Here is a 20,303-nt window from a genome sequence, read left to right on the forward strand (position 1 = left end):
GTGTTACCACACAGCACAATTTTCCTTTCCATTGAATTATTCCAAATATCTCTACTTTTACTCCTTTGTATTACACTAACTGAACTGGTTTCTTGCTGTTAACACCCTTCAAATACCTCTAGGCCTTCTGTTCTCCTTTAATCATCAATTTAACCATTTAAAAAAAAAAAAAAGGTCTTTTAGTCTTGCTTCATAAACGACCCATTATTCTGCCTCATGAGAAGTTGGGGTTTCCTCTGCACTTGCTGCAATTTATCATCATCTTTCTGATAATCTCCTCTATCTTACAACAAAATTGAACAAAATAATAAAGGAGTAAACATCTCAACAGTTTTTCAAGTCAAAGCACGGAGGAAAGGCCTGAAACTGTAAACAAATGATGAACCCCAGCTCGGACTCCAAGTCAAATAGAACACTTTCTGACTGACTGCATCACCATCACCACCCACACCCACGAGGACGAGGGATAAAATCCTGCCAGGCTCCTCCAGAGTGTGCCCAGGAGCTCCCTGGAGGCAGCAGGGTGATCCACAGCACGGGAGAAAATGTGCACACCCAGAAATGCCTCAGCTCCTCAGGGAGGGGGCTTCAGCTGCTCTTCTTCTCAGGAAGGAAATAAAGGGCCCTGAGCAGTGCAGCACCTGTAGGAGCGTGGGAAAGGGGAGATGTTTGGGGGAACACCTGGCTGAGGTGTTTGCAACAAGGCTGGCGAGGCTGCTGCAGCTCAGGCTTCACTAGGAGGAGAAAGCTGCACTTCAGGGCACCTTAAACAACGCCTGAAGTTACGAGGTCTGTCAGAGGATGGTTAATAAACATTCTTAAATTCCTCACAGCAGCTCTGACGGCCCACAGGGCACGGTAAGAGTCACCTAATGAGTTAGAACCCGTCTGAACCCGTGGCTACAGACCTCTGGAGAAAGGGAAATTCACAGAGTTTCACTGCAAAAAAAAGTGTCCCCAAGAATGGGGTGAACATAGCTCTTCTGTGCTTGTTCAGGGTTCCTGCTCCCCCTCGCTCCACGCTAGCAACACTGCAGGACTTTGCATGCAAAATTTAATGTCTCCCCTGCAGAAATAATTCACTAAGCAAGCAGATAACTTGGAGCAGACACATTCAAATAAATCTGGGCTCCATTACAGTGGGACTGGTTCCATTCAAGTCCTAGGTAACCTCACAAAGATACGTGCTGTGTTATAAATTAGAAGCTTTTAAAATACAGTAAAAATTGTTTACATAAAGCAGGATTAACAGCCTTGCATTCGCAGAAGATTCTCACAAGCTGATCCAATGCTGTTTTTGGGAGGGCAGCAATGATAGCCATAACTTCTCTGGCACTGGAGAAATAAACGTCAGAGTTGACAGTGATGCCAAACAACAGTTTCAACCAGCAGTTTATCAAACTGCCCTGAAAATGATCCTGAAAATGTCCTGAAAATGAAAGATCACGGAGATCTAACACCCTCTCAGCAACGCTGACAGCAGTTCAGCCCTGTTTGCATTACTGAAATTGTTTCCAACACAGACCCACAGCCAGCAGCCACCATCCACTTTTAACTCCATTTAAAAGCATTTCAAATTTAAAAAAAATATGGGTGTCTAAATGCAATATACATTTATCACGCCTTTAAAACTGTAATTCCCACCTTTATCTCTTTAGCATAGGGAGCAGACTTTGGTTTGGGAGAAATGAGGTATTTAATTTTAAGATTATTAAGTCCCCTTGTTGTGACTTTATATTAATCAGCTTAACGGGGAACAGTTTGCTCAAATCAGCATTTAGCATTGCAAACCTAAAAATATCTGTGGTGCAGACTGTCTAAAAGATTAAAAGTGTAGTATAAGCAAGATGTGCATGATATTACCATAGGAGGGAAAAAACAAAAAGTAAAAAATACAAAGTATATGTCAGGTGAAGCCAAAGGATTATCGTATGGGGAAAATGTATTTAAAATGTATTTACTAATAGTAAACAAATAGTAACTCATTTCTTGGGCATGTGTAACAGGTACTCATTTCACACAAGAAAAAGCAAACCAAACACCAAAACAGTAACGTTTTTCTCTGAATCTTCTGAAACTCACACCCTGTTCAATGAAATACCAAATGTACCTCCCAGGGAAGGCACCACTGAAGGATTTCAACGCTTGGCACCCAGCTGAGCTGCACCCTTGTCCTCTGAGGAGCCTGGCTGTGTGCCACAAACAGTGAGGAATTCACTGGAAATGGGAAGGCAAGTCCCTCGGGGAGGCTGTGGGGGCACACAGAGCACACCCTGCCCCTGCAGCACCTGCCTGCTCCCCTCTGCTCAGGTGAGCAGCCACCTTCAGAGCCTGGTGCACACCTGAGCAGGTTTTCCCAACTGCTGGCAAGGAACTGAGGACGAGAGAGAGCCTGGGGCTCAGGTCAGGGGCAGAACAAGCTGAAACTGATGCTTTACTACACGGGGTGCTAAGGTTTGAGTACTGCTCTCCCTCCTTAGGTAAACAGCTCCCCTTTAATCTGCTTTGTACATCTAATGGCCAATTGTTATGATAATTCCTCGGGTGACTGTGCTTCAGTCAAAAAATAACGTTTATTGAGCAAAGGGTACAAATAAGATAAACACTTATGGGTTGAGCCTGTGTAAATATTTATCTTCTGGAACACACTGAAAACACAGGCATGAAAACAGCAAGAGACACCAGGTTGGCCCTGTAGGACACATTTCTAAAAGTGCAAACGGCATGTTTGCTCTGTACTGGCTGTAAAACCTGCTCAAACATCGGTCACTGACCCTCTTCTGCCACACTCCAAGGCAAGGCTGAACAGTCTCCACTTTAACTGAGGCAAAAAAAAAAAAAAAAAAGAAAAAAAGGAGGGCTCTGCCATTTCTGCTTTCCACTGATGCCAGAAGGAAATGCCCGTGGTGCAAATTGTGCTGGGGGATTTGGTGATTCTCCTCCCAGCACCACCTCGACCACCAAGGCCTGATTCTGCACCAGCTCCGGGCACTGCTGAGACAAAACTCAGCGTCAAAATTCCAAATTCCCTGTCCCTCGGATGCCCCTGCAGTCATCTTCTGAGTGCTGCCCAGAAGTGCTCACCCATTCCATCTCCAGCCACCCTTCTTTCCCCACAGAGAGGAAGGTGGGGAGTGGAGAGCATTTCTGCCAGGTGAGGCGTCAGGGGCTGGACCTGCACAAACTGAGAGCACCAGCCAGTCCTCGTGGAGCAGCTCCTCTCTCCACGGGACTGCAACACTGCTCTTGCCTCCTTAACCACTCCCTCAGTGCTCTTCCAGGCTGGGGCAAAACCACAGCTGAACTGTGACCCCCAAGGTGATACCTCATTCCCACTGTAAAAATACTGCTCTAATTCCAGAGTGGATGTACCTGGGGTAAACCAGATACAGGTCTTGGTGGTTTGAGGCAATGGGAATTTGTGAAGCGCCAGGTTAACAATTCCCAGCTTGAATTATGCCATCAGACACGACTTACTAGCAGGCTTTCTAAAAAAAAAAAAAAAAACAAAACAAAAACAAAAACAAACAAAACAAAACAAAACAAAAACAAACAAACAAACAAACAAAAAACCCCAAAAACCTCAGACCAGGAAAACAGACAGTGATGTTGTTGACCACAAGAGCTCCCATCAGGATGCTTTGCCTTGCTCTGCCTTCATCTCCTTCTGTCTTCCCCAGAGGTTAGTGGTGCACAGGCCTCTGCACAATACAATTCCTGCAGTGGCTGACCCGAATGTGAGAAGCATTCCAAAGAATGCTTACAATGCCTGAGACACCCCAGCCTTCTCTGCACACCTCAGAGTCTCCCTGCGCAGCACACCTCCTCAAATAATGACACCACTGAAGTACAAAGGGCCTGGAGGATGAAATGCTTGTCACATTCAGCTATTTTCCCTGCAGCTGACACTGAACTAACGAGCACATTCCTTCAGTGAAGTGTTCCACTCGGAGTCTTGGATGCCTCAGTGGAATGAAATGGCACTGAGCCTCACTTTGAGCCCGTGGGAGATGGACATCTGGAACTCACAGAGCTGGAGAGGGCTCTGTAGTAGGAGATGAAATGGCAGCATTCACTTGGGGGGGAAAACACAACAAAATCCATGAAACCCAGTCACTCCATGTCCTTGAATACATATCTGCTTGGCTGGGACCTCTCCTCAGGCTCCATATTCACCAGCTGTGTTCAGAAACAGCTCCCCAGCATTTGCTTTTATTGGAAACAGACCCTGCCTCCAGGGACACTGCCATCTCCTCAAAGTCCTACAGGTCTTCAGGGATTACTCAGTGCTTCAGGTCCTCTCCAGATGTTCTGCAGGCTTTTACCAGGGGAAGCAAATCCATCAAATAAGAAGTGTGTGCTTAGAGCTTCCCCCCCACTCATTTACCCTTTTTAAGGAGCCTGCTGGAGCATTCCTCCTCTCCTGCAGCTTCTTTCCAACATCTGACTCACTAAACACATCTTCATGCTGCAGTGGCTGCTGTTCAGACAATCTGCACTGTCACCTCATCCCAAAAACCACGTGAAAATCCAGGGTCTCTGCATGGCTCCACCTAAAAGCGAGCTGAAAGCTGAAGGCTAGCAGCTCTACAGCAGGGAGGGACATCTGAAGAAATAAGTACATCCAGAAATAAAACAGAACCAAACAAACCAAAGGAAAAACCCCACAGGGCAGCAGCAGAGTAGTTCCAGGGTGTTGTGAAATGCAGATATATTCCTAGAAACAGTACTGTGTATGGAACCTGAAATGAGTTAAACCATTAAAAAGTGAATTATCTAATTCCTGGGCAGTTGTTTGGACAGAGAAACCCAACAATTTTATCATGTGAATGTGGTACACTTCAGAGGATGGGCAAAGTGGTGCACACTCCTCTTTTCACAACCTTCCTTATGGCTGGATATGTGTATCCATCCCCTGAAACACACAAGCCCTTCCAAGAGCCACACACTGCAGGGCCTGAAAGACTGTATAAAAACTGGCTTTCAGATCTTCAGACACAGGAAAACGTTATGCTGTCACCATGCAAAACAATTTCAACTTTGCTCTCATTCTACCCACCTATTCCTTTATTGAAAGAAAACCTGCCAAAACCTCTAAGTAGAGCAGTGAAATAAAAGAACATGAAGTACTCCACAGGTGGCACTGGCACATTAATCTGCTTCAACTAAGAACTGTCAGTGTCTCATCTCTCGTAAGTGGTTCTTATTAAAATGTGGACCTGAGGTCCAAACTGGAGAATTTAAAAGCAAGCCAACATTCATTTGCAAGCAGCTAGCAGCAGCCAAGTGGCTCCACTTGCACGTGTGATTTTAGGTGAGCACAAGGAATGCAAAGCTTTGGTTTAAAGGCAAATAACAATTCATGGCAGGAGGGCCTATTGCACCATCCCACCTCCCTGAATCCAGAGCCTAAATCATGAGTCCTGCACCATTAGCAGTCCAAAGCACGTGCTTCAGAACCCTACTCAGACACTTCTTCTAGCAGCACATCACTGATCACAAACCAAGATTTCACCACGTCTGACTTTTGTAAACCCACGTGCCTTTAACACGTCAGCCTCAGTCCCGCTAAGTGGAAAACATTTTTAAACAAACATGCAAACCCAAAGGAAGTACCCCAAGAGAGAATGATGCTGCTCAGAAAACAATCAGTTAGTGTCATGATGGGTGTACCTTCTTGTGGAAAACACTGCAGAGGCCTCGCTCTAAATCTGGCAGCTTACAGAGAAGATTTTGAACCTGACCAAACACGCTGGATTCTGACAGCAGAATTTCAGACACGGCATCAAGGCGGGCATTTATTTCACTGCAAAAGAAGAAGAAGATCAATAATTAAAACCTGTGTTTCTCTGAGGGGAAGGGGGAGGCAGCGAACCTCTTCCTTCGGTTTGTTTTGGGTTGATTTGTTTTAGTCTTCGACTAATGCCACGTCCTCACGAGCAGCAGAAGAACTGAGGAATGCAGAGAACCTTGGGAATTCACACCAAACCCAAGCCAGAGCCTGGCCGTGAGCTCACTCTGCCCCCTCTGTGCTCACAAGACACACTTCAGTGCCCAATTCTGCATGTGCTCCTGGTGGCAGTAACACTGAACCCCGAGTACTCCACCCCACAGGAGCAGACAAGTGCCTGGAGGATGGGCAGGGGGTTTGGAGCTCACGCTGCACCCCATTTCACCCCAGCAGGGTGCAGACACCCCTGACCATTCTGCCCCCACGCCTGAGCCTGACTAGTGATTGGTAATTACCTGGATCAGCACTGTGTTGATTTCTCTACCTTTTTTTTTTGCTAAAACCTGTAACATTTATCTCCCTATTTGAGGACTGAAGTCACGGAAACATCCTCCTGAAGTGAGGAAACACTTCTTTAGTGAGAAGAGGTGATTCCATAGCTCTTGGCAGGTTCCTTACAATCATAAAAAGCAAAGGGCTGCAGAAATGGACAGCCACCACCAAGTGTCACCCAAGTTTTTAGAGTCTCCTCTGTATCCCTCCAACACGGACTGGCTGCAGATTGCAGAGGGAACCATCCATGGACTGGCTGCAGATTGCAGAGGGAACTCCATTTCTGCTTTCCCTGCAGCAAAATTGCCCTCCTGCTGCATTCCAGGGAAGTACTGAAATGGGGGTCCGTGGGTGTACCCAAAGCCCACCCAGCCAGGCAGCTCAAGGAGGAATCAGCCCATTGATGCAGACACTCCACACCCCAGACAAGCGTGTGCAAAAGCTGCCCAGCCCACCTTCTCAGGGACCAGAAGGATGCTCAGAGCTCAGCCAGCACAGAGGGATGGGAATTAAAGATTCAATCCGAATTTAAGATTTTTGGAAGATTGCCTGCCTTGCCCGTGGCTTTTACAGCAGAGGGTTCAGGCCAGCTGCCAGTGTGGCTGCTCATAAATAGTGTCCACGAGGAAATCAAAGAAATTAGGCAGCTCCAGAGGTTGCAGACATTACAACAGTCCAGCAGCCAGAGGCCTCTGGCCCTGGAGACAGCTGAATCTACGAGCCCTGGAAATTTTATTGCGCTTGATGTGGAAGGGGAAATCATGCCTGGCTGTGCTCTCAGCTAAACACAAATCTAACATCTTCCACGTGCCAGGACTGTTTCAGTGTCATTCTTCTTCATGCCAGACAGTAACACCAGCCTCTCACCTGCCACAGACGACGCCCTGATGGCCAGAGCAGCCTGGCTGGGAGCACAGGGTGGCCCTGCCCTGCCCACCTGGGGCAGGTGCAGCTGCACACCAGCAGGGACAGCCTCTGCTGCTGGGCCTCGCTGCCATCCCTGGGTGGGACAGACCCTCTGACAGCGGGACATCAACTTTAAGGAATTTAGAGGTTTTAGAGGAGCTGGGATTTTAGTGACAGGTAAGCTTTACTGGAGCTAATTACAATAAATGGGTAGGCCTTGATGGAGTTAAGAGTTAGTAGCTAACTAATAATGGATTGCTGGGCAGCACGATGTTTGGTCAGCTGGGTTTAGAACGAAGAATACAGAAATAATAATAATGAAGAATATAGAAACTGACAAACAGCTTTGAGGAACATAAAACAATTGTGGGATTCCTCTGCTCTGAAACCAACTGAAGACAAGGAATGGGAATTCCACCAAGGGTTCGTTTGTCACATTTGCATTGGAAAGGCAGAAAGGTCAGAACGAGGAGGACTCCATTTCCTTCCTCATTTTGGGACCCCTCCCCATGAAAGGGACCACCAACCCATTTCAAGGAACACACTGTGCATGCTTAATGGCTTTTGAATTAATTACCGTAGCAGGGAATGGGATGTACCAAAGCTATGAACATGCATTTGTATTCTGGGTATTCAGTACCTGCCCAAGTAAAAGCACTCTGTGATCACCTGTACATGTATTTGTATTTTGGGTATCAATACCTGCACAGGTAAAAGCACTCTGCAGTCACCTGTAAATGGCAATGTGCATTTGGGAGCTATCCTGCAATAAACCTAAAGTTCCTAACTTTAAACTGTCAGAGAGCTCATGTCCATCACTGTTGGATATCAGTATTAGATCAATACCCATATTTTTAATAAATCAACAGCACCACAGCACTCACCACCACCCAAAACTGGGGAGAACAGGAAGGTCAGACCTGGCAGGCACTGCTGCTGCAGGTCACAAGAACACCTGGCCCACTGCTCCAGCAATGCCAACAGGCACATTGTGAACATCTCCCCCATTCCTGTGGGCAGCCAGGCGCCTTGGAAGCAGCTCCCACTGACAGCAGGGTCACAGGGAGGAACCTGACACCAGTGGCAGAGCCACAGAACGCCCTGACAGCTGCAGGGACATCCTGAGGGGTCAGTGTCACCACCCACAATCCCGTTTTCCTGGGGAATTACCGACGTGTGCTGTACATGAAACCCTGGAGCACTTCTCCTCCACGTGAGGGAGTACTGAACTGTTAAACTGTACACATATGTACCTTAAAGAAGACAAAAACCTTTATTTTCCGTTATTAAAAAGCACTGTAAGCAGCAGAAGTCTTGTTAGTTAATTTAAGCAGCGCTGTTACTACGTGGCCAACTGGAAACTGGCAGTAATATGCAAAATAGATGCAGATATTTTAAAAACTCCTCCCCTCCAAAGCCTAATCTGCGCTTTAATCATCCTCACATATGGCTGTGTTACTGGAGCTCCAGTAATCTAAAAACTAAGCAGCCCTACAGGTTTTCTGCTTTAATCCCACAAATAAGAAAGGGTCAGGAAAATGGCATTCAGTACCAAGTGACCCATTTTTTTTTCCCACCTGTAAGGAAAACCTAGTAGGATTCCCATCTCAAAATTCAGAAAGTACAGTTAAGAATTGTCTAAAACACCATATACCCATGAGGAAGGAAGGGCTGGGACGAGGTACCACGAAAACAGATGATGAATTTCAAAGTATGCTTTTAAATGTCAAATATTTAGATATTTAATACACAAATCTTTAAATTACCAAACATTTTATTGAGTGCCAGTGTATAAATATATGTATTGCACTGATAGGTTGCTAAGCCATCTCAGAAGGAATTTGCTCTGCACTGCACAGTTTGGGGCTGCCAATCTCTGCATGGTCTGGGAAAGAATTCCACCACCAGAAAACCTGGATCTAACATTGTGCAAAGAAGCCCAGCAGCCAGCTGAACTGGCTACTACTTCATGCTGCATTCAGGTGAAATATTAGCCTGTTCTTTCTCATCTGTATAAACCATGTCAGCAATCTGAGTTTTATCCAATTTTCCAAGCAATCTTCTGTGGAATAATGTAACATAATTCAGTTGACTAAAAGCAATACTCTTACTTCTGCCATACCCTCCATCTAAGAATAGCATCATTAATACAGTACTAAAATCACTTTTCAGTGTATTTAAACATAACAAAATCTAACTGCAGAATTGTTATTGCAGCCATTTAAAGGAACTGCTTGAAGTGAAATAATGAGATACTCCCCTGCATTATTCTGCTGCCAAATAGTGAACAATACAGAAAATTAGAAAACGCGAAGAAGATGTTTGAATCCTGAACTAAAAAATTATTTTGACAAAGTAGAAGGCTGCAGACACGAAACCACTGCACTGAATTAACATCTGAGCAGCCTAAACAGGATTGCTGGTGTGCTAATAGAGATCTGCTGGTCTCTCCTGCAGCAAAACAAAACCTGACATTTTTAGATGTGACAATACATCTTTACATTCAAAGCAGAGTGAAATTGATAATGTAACTGATATATAAGAACTAAGCACATTTTCATTCATGTAAATTTATTATTTAAATACAAGGTAAATAAATATGAATTTATCAGAAATCTATCAACCTGTGCTAAATGCACACAGCATGAATTCATTCATCACGCTGAGGGCATAAGTCAGGAACAGTGTATACAATTAAGTTTATTTTGTTAAATCCATTCTAGGACACCAGTGATGTGCAGAACTGCCAGTCACAGGAATTCAATCCCTTAAAAAAACATAATTAAGGGTATGAAACAGCAAACATTGCTCTCCATAGACTATGGTATCTAAATCAAAGCCTAACAGCCTCCTAACTGCAGCACTGCAAAGAACGAAAATGTATCATTTAAATCACTCACTTCTGTATTATGGGGCTTCTTCTGACCTCCCCTCAGACCAGGGCTGACAAACAAAGACTCTGGATGAGCTGATTAAGTTAAAGACCATGTGAAATGGCACAGAGTGTCCCCTGCTTTAGACCACTCCTTTGATGGCAGGCAGTTAATGCCACCACAGCCCTGGCAGAATTACCACCGTGCACTCCATAAACTCAGGATGTCCTTCCAAAGAACAAGCAGATAAAGCCCTTGGGGGCCAGGGGGATGAAGTCCCCAGCACCGACAGGCACCAGCTGCAGAGCCAGCCAAGGCTGCTGAGGCTGGAGCAGGGGCAGGGATGCCTTTTTCCAGGACAAACATCCGTGCTGGAGACCAGCAGGGCAGAGCAGCGAGGTCAGGGAGCCGCAGGGTCAGCAGCATCCACAGCCCTGGAGCCCTCTCCAGACAGGTCTGAGCAGACTGCCTCCCGTGCCTGCTTTGCACAGAGAGCCAGGAGCTCCTGTCCAAGGCAGGAGATGTCACCATGAACAGCTCCCTGCAGGCAGGGTGGCCCAGGTGTGACAGCCCAGGGCCCAGACACCCCATCAGCTGCATGGGGACTGGAGGCAGGAGCATCAGCGACCCCTCTCTGCCCTTCCTCCTCTCTCATCCACCTCCCTCTCTCTCCACTCTGGTCAAACCCACTGCTGTGTGCTCATCCCACTCAGGACTCACAGACCAATTCCCCTGCCAACCCTGTAATGAAGATTATTAATGAAGATCACTAATTCCTAATGGAGATTTGTGCCCTTTTGTGGATCCCCCAACCTCTGTCCTTCCCTTCACCCATCCTGGGTGCTCCTTTCCCCTCAAGGCTGGGATGCCACCCTTACCTCTGCCTTTCTGCCTGAAGTGCTGGCTGAGCTAGGAACTGGCTCAGTTATGGGATGGACTTGTTAAATTTTAGTGTGACAGCTGGAATTTTATCCATTGGCCCCAATGAAATAGCACAAACAAGGCCAGGTATAAATAGTGCAGTGAAATTTAAGTGAAACCTAAAAAAATTAAGCATCCTTCTGGATCTGTTCACTTGTTTTTTTAAGTAACTTCCTCCCAAAACTCCTGATGTCTCATGCCTCTCCAGAGGGGTCCAGCAGGAGAGGACAATCTCCCTGAATGGATCTCAAATACTGAGCAGCAGTACACAAGCACCCCAAACTTCAGCTTCACATCTGTTAAAAGAACGTCCAAAATATGCAAATGGCAATCAAACACTTTTGTTTATGTTCATACACAACGTATTTCTGCTATTTGTGCCTAAAAAGGGAGCAATTAGCTACTTTAGCCAACATGAATGAATGCCTGATTGCTCCATTTATAAGGAATTAGACACAGCAAAGAGACCAAAACACAGCTAAGCAAAAACTGAGTCAATACATGTGATGATGCTGCAATCTTTTTCTTCCCTACAACAATTTTGAGATCTCAGGCATATGCTGTAACCTGCATTTGTGCATTTTATACTGGCACTGGTTCTGTAAAGTTGTTATTCTTAGGAGGAAAATTTAGCCCTGCTGTAGGATCAGTGGATTTTATTCACAAATAACTGCTGGGGAAAAAAAAAAAACAACCCAAAACTTCTAATCCTGCTCTGGATGAAGATGGCATCAAATGGGAACCAGTTTAACTGCAAAATAAGATGGGACAGGGACATTTAGACAGTCTGTTTTGCCACCCTGATATTTTAAATACGAGACCAAGGACAAAGTCAAACTTGAACGACCTTCCTTTAGAATTATACCTTGTGTAGAGAAGCATAAATAAAGCAGCACTCGATGCATTCAAAGTGAGAAAATGCAGAACAAGACATTATTTTATACTACAAAAGGCATGTCATTGCCTATCTCACTGTAAAGGGACCCTCCTCTTCCCAGTTCTACAGTACATATCCTCCAAGCAAGTCATGCTGCATTAGTAATGCAAATTTCCACTTCCCCTTCCTCAGGAACTGTCTGTAGTCCTGAACTCTGCAGTTCTGAATTTGCTGCACGGACAGTCATCCTGAGCTCCTGTGGACAAAGCACATTCACACTAACAGTAATTGTCAACACCATCCTACAAGGCTTTAGCATTATAAAAGCACCACCTCGTCCAGAACTGGAATGTTCTCATCCCCTGAAAACAGAGGACAAAGTATACTGGGATCCCAGGGGGAAAAAAATGGAAATACAGTTCTTGAGAGGTAATTAAAATTTTGGTTTTTCTGAGGCACAAAGCAAAGGTTGACATGGTTTTGGCAACTGTCTAAACAGGTACAGTTTTCTCCTTTCTTGAGATTTAAACATCAGCTTTAACTAAAAAAAAGATCAGGTTATCTTGGCTACAAATAAATGCAGGCACATCACAGGCAGCACTAAAAATGTAACAGAGACAAAAGATGATTAAAGAAATGCAATCCAGGCACTTGTGGGTCACTCAGTCTGCTTCAACTACTTCAAACACAAAAACCCCCACAACCCTGTAGACAGCACCCCAAAGAGAGAGATTACTGTGCAAACTGGTATGTTCATACCAAACAGCATTCCAGTTTATCTCACACACATCCCCAAGCTTTTTAAATTTTGCACTGGAAATTCTGTTAACCCCAAGGAAGCACTTCTGCAGCAGAGGCCAGCAGCAGCCAGGCTCTCCCCAGTTCCACAGCTGGGTCTCTCCCTCCTCCCTAGCACCAGAAATCAGTTTTTTTCTCCAGATTTCACCTCCTTCTTCAACTCCAGCCAACCTTGACAAGGCTGTGTGTTTGACACAGCCAGAAAAGAGATTTCCTAGGAATTGTGCAGGAATCAAGAGCTGAGCAAGGCACAGACACAAATTAATGCCCAGCCAGGGAAAGGATGCAGAGTTTATTTGTTTGTTTGTCTGATTGCACTGCAGATGGGCAACTGACACCTGGGGAAGGGAAAGGCAAAGAGGCTGGAAGGGAAGGAGGGAGCAGTGGATGTACAGAGAGAGGGAAGGACACATTCTGCAGAGGTCAGGTTTCAGATTGCTCGTGTGCAGGGCAGTGTCTGTACAGGACAGCATCCAAAATAAACAGCACAACAAGAGATTAAAGCTGTGGGAAACTTATCTCTTTCCTCCTCATGTAGGTACTGAAGAAGCAGCGACTTTGACAGCAGCCTCAAGGGTTCTGAGATCTACTTCCCATTAGGAAAGGAATTATTTGTAACTGTGGCACTGTGACAATTCACTGGTGGGGAAGTTTGGAAAGAATTTGAGATGGGATCTTTGAATTGTTCAGGATGATGTGGTTTATTTTCCTTATCTTTTACGTGGGCAGGAAGGGTGAGCTCAGCTCACATCTTCACCACACGGCTCAGAAGGTCACAAGACCTTTAGGTACAAGACCTATTAAGGATTCATTGACCAATAAAACACTGCCAACAAGGATATTTATGCTTTTGACCCAGTCTTGAAATATTCTGTCTTATGGACTCATGCTATAGTATAAGCTGTCTTAGCCAGTCATGTTATGGCACACAAACCCACAGTGCTGCATTCTAATGTCCTTGTTTACCTCTGTAACTACTTTTATTTTTTCTGTATCTTAAACTCTAAACTCTAAACTTTCCTTTCCTTAGCTCAACGTGTCTCTGCTTTAAACCATAAATCCACTTTCTCACTTCTAGCACCTGAGTTTGGGAGCCTTTTCCAAGGTCTCAGATCAAATCCTGGGTTTGATTCTAAGCTGTGGCTTACAGCCCCAAAGTTCTGAGAGCTCCCTGCGTTTCAGATTCCAGCACTGCACACAACACTGGATGCTGAGAGCTGTCCCCAGCCCCCTGGCTGCTCTGGTCCCTTTCCTGCTGGAACCTCACTGCCTGAGTGGGGACAGAGCCTCCCCTCACCCACAAATGCTCCAGGCCATCATCTCCTTCTCTTCCACCTACAGACACCAGGGGAGAAAGGCACTCGATGGAACTTGGGAGTTCAGAGGTAAGACAACACTTCTAAAACCCACAAATACCTAATTCTGCAGAAAAACAACCTTCCTCATTCCTCCTGAAAAGCTCAGTTGCTGGAGACTGATATGCTCTTATCTCACTATCTTCGTGTACCCAGGTGAGTAACTGAGGACACTACACACCTCTTGGCTAAACTTTTTTTCCTGCCATTTATTTTTTTTTTTCCCCAAATGTGTACATCTTGTCTCTGCATGCATTGCATCACTGGTGATTTAAAGAGCATCTTCAAGTTTGCCCAAATGAGTCTGTACACATTCCATCTTTATTCACCCTAATGCATGGTTTGTTCACAGGAAATTTAGTCATCATCCCAAGTGATTTTCAACTCTAAGGCATAAAGCAGTAATTACACCCTCTCACTTCTTGATACACCTACTCACCGACTGGAAAAGATGCAGTAACAGGAGCCTTACTTCCTCTGAGAATGTCACTCCAGGAGGCACAGGTGAATTGCAATTATGAATGTTCTCTGAGTGCATTTGTGTGCATTACTGAGAACACTACTGCCAGATGCCTGATGCACTACGTAAAATCACAACGTGAGAGTCAGAAAGGGAGAAGAGCACAGAGCAAAACAGCTTTCTCAGCTTCAAGCAGCACTGAGGAGCACCACCACCTCCAGCCACAGCAGCCTGACAATGCCAAGCATCACCCTCCAGAGGCAGGAAGGAGCAGGGGGGAAAGAGGAGGAAACAAAGCCACGAACCTGTGAGGCTGGACCTGCAGTGAGACAAGGGAGAATTTAAACTAAATATGTTGGTTAACTGAGTGCTGGGGACTGCCTGCCGTGCCGGGCAGGAGGAGGAGCTCCATTTCCCGGTGGAGGGGTGGCTGACCTGCTGCCCCACGGGTGTGGTCACTCGGGGTGGTCACTCGGGGTGGCCAGCCCCGGGAGGAGCCCAGCCAGCTCCTGCCCAGGGCCATCCTCAGTGCTCTGGCTCCCTCCACTGACAGCTGCACACACACACCCGGCATGTCTCCAGGGCAGGGAGGGAAATAAACTGATTTATTGACATTTATCCCTGCAAAGCGGCCCCGAAATTCTACCTGAATGCTTCTCATCATACAATGCCCTGGTTAACTGCCATACTGTTAGGATGGTTATATCAAAAAGCCTTTGGAAGTGGGAAAGATACACAAAAGCTATTACCAGAAGAATTAAAAAGAAAAAAAAAAAAGGAGAAAAAAAATTAACTTATTAGAAAAAGGCTAATAAGAAAATTAAGCAGTGATGCTGCAGAAGTACATTGCTTTAACATACTAGATTTTGTCAAGGAAAAAAAAAAATGCTCCTGAAGAAACAGTTGTAAATTACCAGCAACAGCAAGATGCTGAAACACTGATATATCTCCTACTTAAACCTGTCAAAAAGTAATGAGCATTAAAAGTGCTTAATTTATTTTCAACGGTAAAACAGAAAAATATTGTGGATGACCAAGTCAAAAGATCTCCTGTATGCTACAAGTGAAGGGAACAAAGTGACCACTTCAAAGAACTCTACACTGACAATGCTCAGGAAACACACACTCAAATGAATGGATCCAAAAACTCAGCCTGTGGGCAAATGCAGCCCATGGACTCAACACTGCTGTTTACCACATTCCACCACAGCACTCAGATCGACTCTGCCAAGAGAAATCAGGAAGGATGGAGTCCATCTCAGAACTGGGACAAGTGAGGAGCAGCAGAGTACTACCACGAAGCACAGCATAAACCAAGCACAGGTCAAAAACACTGGAGTGGCCAAATAACCATCATCACCTTTCAGGATTAATAACAAGGAACCCTCTGCTGTGCAATAGCTGTATACAGGGACAACAAAAGCATCCACAGCTGCTTCAGAAGAAATTAAACACATCAGGGATGTAAATGCTTGTGAAGCAAGGAAGACGTCCGACATTAATTGGCAAATTTAGGAACAAAACAAGCTCCAATCCCAGGAAATCCTCATTCATTGTCTGGAAAAGGGTACAGAATTGGAATGGTGCCCGCTCTGATTTCTGCAGAGGAATGTCTAACTTGGTCCAAACCCAATTACTACTCATCTGAGCCCAAAAGAGTGGTTTAACTCCTTCAAACCTAAATACAACACGCCCCACTGCTGCTGTGCAGACTCTGCTGTGGATCTCGGGTATTCTGGATAAACAAATTCACTGGGCACACTCAGTATCACAGCCAGAAAACAGAGATCCAGCCCAGCACAGGGAACCACCTCACCTCAGCCTCAGCAGGGGCTGGGTCACCCATTTCTTCAACCTTCGACGTCCAAACGAAGTTTTAGTGTGATCCAACACCCAGAGCAGGCTTCCCTTTGTTTTCATGTCAGTCTGAAACAACAAAAATAACTTAATTAATTTTACCTGCTTGGTCGGTTTTGCAGTAGAAGGATCTTCAGGTTATCCAAAACATTGTGTTTGGGGTTTAAGATGTGGCAACTGTACGTTCATTATCAACTTCATTAATCAACAATGCCTTACATGAAGAACCTCCAGGAGTCATAAGTTACTTAAGTATGTTTTCCCTTATGTTTTCAGGAAATGGGCAGGATAAATTAAACAGTTAAAGTAAGCCTGTGCACAGAGCTCTGAGCAGGAGCACAAAAACAAGCCCTACTGCAGACATCACTCAACTGCAGCTGCTGAAGAAACCAAACTTCAGGAAAGTTCTCTGTGAGTCAAAGTGCAGCACAGCTCCCAACTCGTACTAAAAGCTAGTACAGATTAACTTCATTTATGCTTCTGAAAACATTTTCTCCCTTCAGTCTGATCCCATTTGAAATAATTTAAGACTTATGGGTCGGATTTGCAAATCTGATGAACTTCATTGGGAAAAGCAAGTCAAAAAGCTGTGAAAATCTCAGCATTTATTAAAAAAATGTTACATCTGTCCTTACCTGATTCTGCAAAATTTCAAGATTTTTCATTGTTGTCCCATTAATCGTCATGTATTCCTTTTCACTGGACAACTGCTTGAAATTGCTGGGGAGAGGAATTTCAGATGTTGTATCTTAAATCTGGGCATGGGCAGAACACTGAAACACTCTCAAGTTTCTCAGAGTAGAGAATTCAAAGCTTCGCAAATACATTTTTAAAAGTCAAGCAAGAAATTAACATCTCTTCAAATGAATAAAATAACTGAGCACTAGTAACTTCTTTTAGCTTTCTGCTTGGGAAAATAAAATTTGAGACTCACTTCCCCATTTCCTACAATGACTCTGACAAAGCTGAGAACAAAATCCAGCCCTCCTGTTATCTAACCCTTTTCCACTAAATGGTTAATTTATTTACTTTACAATTTAGCAATGGCAGGACTAACAGTTAATACTTCAAGAATGGAACAAATTTTTAACACAACTCATCATCAAAACAATTGTATCAAAATACATATTTCTTTTTATTACTACTGCAAATTCAAACAGCCTGAAAGTGCAATTATGCAGGAAAATAAAAACAGGGGAGTTCGAAACTATTTGATTTTTGTTTTAATATGAAATAATCAAAATTACTTGACTTTTTGATACTCCTTAGCAGAACTGGATGAGACCAACCCAAAGGCTGTGTTGCTTTAGAATCACCATTAATAAAATACTGGTATCAGCTGTGCAGTCATATTAGGCCTGACAATCATTTCAGTCTCAGACACACAGGCAGCAGTCAGGACTCACTAAATGCTTCTGACAAACCAAGTCACGATTGTCTGGGTTAATCATCCTGCTGACTGCCCTTTGCACAGAATCTAGGACACTCTTTGCTGTCCTAGACTAAGCAGAACCACTTGCTGGGCAAGATTTAAGAGAGTTTTACTTGACTTTTTTGACTCACAAGAAGTTTTTCAGTGCATTCAACATTAAACCCTCTGGAAAAGCACTTCAGCACTCTACCTTTTCCTGTTAGACACACACAGCTGCCTTGCTGCTACACTAAAAACAAGAACAGCACCAAAAACTTTCAGAAATATGAAATATTCAGAGACTGATCTTATGTATTTATGTCATATGCAGGTGCTTGGGCCTGCTACCAAATTTTTTCCCTAAATAATGGGTCAAATTAGAAGTATTTTCCACAGAATTGTAAAAAAGGCAGATTCAACTGAGGGCCCTCAAGAAGTTTAATGACAGCTTGGAAGTGCAGCTGACTCAGAACTGTACCCATAGTCATAATTATTCTGCTTTGTGTGCTATTTCAGAGACCAAGGAAGTTGACCAGCAAAAGAAAACACTGGAGGCAAGAACAGCAACACTTTCCAAATCACACAATATTGCAAGCAACAAAACAATACTTCTTTTTATTGTCCTCAGTCACAACTGCTGATGCTGGCAAAAAATTAATTAGGAATGATTCCTGCTTGGCTCCCACTGCCTGCATGAAACGACGAATCCCATCTGCTGTTCCAAAAGCACCTTCCTGCACCCAGGACCAGTGCAGCTTCCCAGTTTGCCACTGCTCCAGCCTCTGGTCTCTTAAACCCAGCTGGGTGAGAGCCAAGCCCTTCCACCTGCTCTCCAAAGCCAAGAGGATGCTCCCGGGTTCTCCCTGTCACATCAGAGCTTCAGGATTGTGGGTTTTTCTGGATGTTCTCCTGGCTCCAGAGCACAGGACACACTCTGCTCACAGCAGGGCTGCTCAGGAGTGCCTGAAGACAACTCACTCTGTCCCACTGCACCGTGGGTTTACTCTTCTTTCACAGTGTATTTACAGCTCTTTTCAGATCACACAAGCTGAAGTTGTTTTCACAGCACAAATTATGTGTGTGTCTTACATCACCCAGGTGTTTTCTGTGTCTGAGTTACTTCACCCTGCTATTAATCGTGGTAATTGAGAGTTTAGAGCACATGAGTAACAGCCAAGATCAACTGCAGGATATGCCCAACCAACAATTCCACATGTCACAGCACAGAACATGTTTTGCTTCCACCCACTCGTCTTCCTTCAGCTTGGGATCAGAACTTGATAAAAATGTGGAAAAAAAAAAAAACAGCCCCACATTCTTTATAAGGTATGTAGGGACCAAAGGGCAGAGGAAGGGTGTGGGTAACTATTAAGCCAGGGCTGGTTTTGCAGCACAGGTCCCAGCACAAGCCTGGTGTGAAACGCTGCTGCCAGCCCTCCCTGCACTGCTGACCTTCCAGGAATCACTGGGACAGGATCACGAGGCCAAAACTCCTCCCGCAGGTGACACTGTGACCCCAGCTTCAAAGCACAGCCCCGCAGCACCCTGAGCACTCCAGCAGCACAGAGCCCAGTGGAAAGCAGTGGAAACAGCTGCCAAGCTCCACCACAGGAGCGTGGCAAGGCAGGGTCGAGTCATCTCTGGGCTCAGAGAAAGGAAAGGAGTAAACAAACAGAAGCTTCCAGGGAGATTTAGGAATCTTACAAGGAACACTCGTGAGAATGAGGTTCCTGCCCATAAAATTACTTTTTCAGAGCAGGACCACAGGATGACGAGTGTGAAAAGGTTACTGCTCTGCTTCAGCACATCCCCAGACTTCAGTTATCACGTGTAACTGGAGGAACTGGATCACCTGTGTCATTTCTGCACTACTTGAGGGGTTTATAAAAAAGAGCAGAGCAACTTTCTACGCAGGCAGTTAGGACAAGGGGGAACAGCTTTGAACTAGGGTAGGAGAGATTTGGTTTCATGAAGGAATTGTGCCCTGGCAGCTGGGGCTGCCCCTGGACCCCTGGCAGTGCCCCAGGCCAGGCGGGACACTGGGGGACAGTGGAAGGTGTCCCTGCCATGGCAGGGTGGCACTGGAGAAACTTGAAAGTCCCTTCTGATCCCAGCCAGCCTGGGATTCTGTGACTTGGCCTCTGGAGAAGCTTGCAGTGAATGGTGGTTTCAATGTGCTGCGTTCATTATTTTCTCCACAGGAGATAATACATGTAATTTCATACTCGGCATCTCAGCCCAAGTGAATGCATGTTATTTAGATCAGGAAGTTTCAACTACTTTAATTTTCCAAATCTCTTAAGGTTTCTGAGTGAAGCTGCAAGGCACCCTGAAAGCAACAGATTTTCTCCGCTCCATTACCTTTTACAGAGCTCCAGGGTCTATGTCTTTGAGATCTCCAGCGGTGAATAAACCACTAAACAAACTCACGCAGACAAGAAATGCAGGAATCCCTAAAAGCTTTAAGAAGTAAAAAAAAGTCTCCCCATTTTTCAGAAGCAGTGGTTTTCTTTAGGTTCCATACCAAAGACGTTTACCACAATCTGTGTAGCAAAGGATGTC

At 44.9% G+C, this 20,303-nt stretch overlaps 1 protein-coding gene across 3 annotated transcripts in view; it reads right to left on the reverse strand.

Moving 5' to 3' along the window:
- The window catches only part of MSH3 (mutS homolog 3), a 100,495-nt gene that overhangs the window by 37,062 nt on the left and 43,130 nt on the right, over positions 1-20,303 (reverse strand). For all 3 annotated transcript variants that reach the window (XM_038125454.1, XM_038125455.1, XM_038125457.1), the window contains 3 exons: positions 16,966-17,050; positions 16,290-16,399; positions 5,674-5,806 (listed from right to left, as the gene is read on the reverse strand). In XM_038125454.1, the coding sequence (XP_037981382.1) occupies positions 5,674-5,806; positions 16,290-16,399; positions 16,966-17,050 (328 nt within the window). The remainder of the gene's footprint in view (positions 1-5,673; positions 5,807-16,289; positions 16,400-16,965; positions 17,051-20,303) is intronic.

Source organism: Motacilla alba, chromosome Z (assembly GCF_015832195.1).
Source record: "Motacilla alba alba isolate MOTALB_02 chromosome Z, Motacilla_alba_V1.0_pri, whole genome shotgun sequence".
Taxonomy (NCBI): domain Eukaryota; kingdom Metazoa; phylum Chordata; class Aves; order Passeriformes; family Motacillidae; genus Motacilla; species Motacilla alba.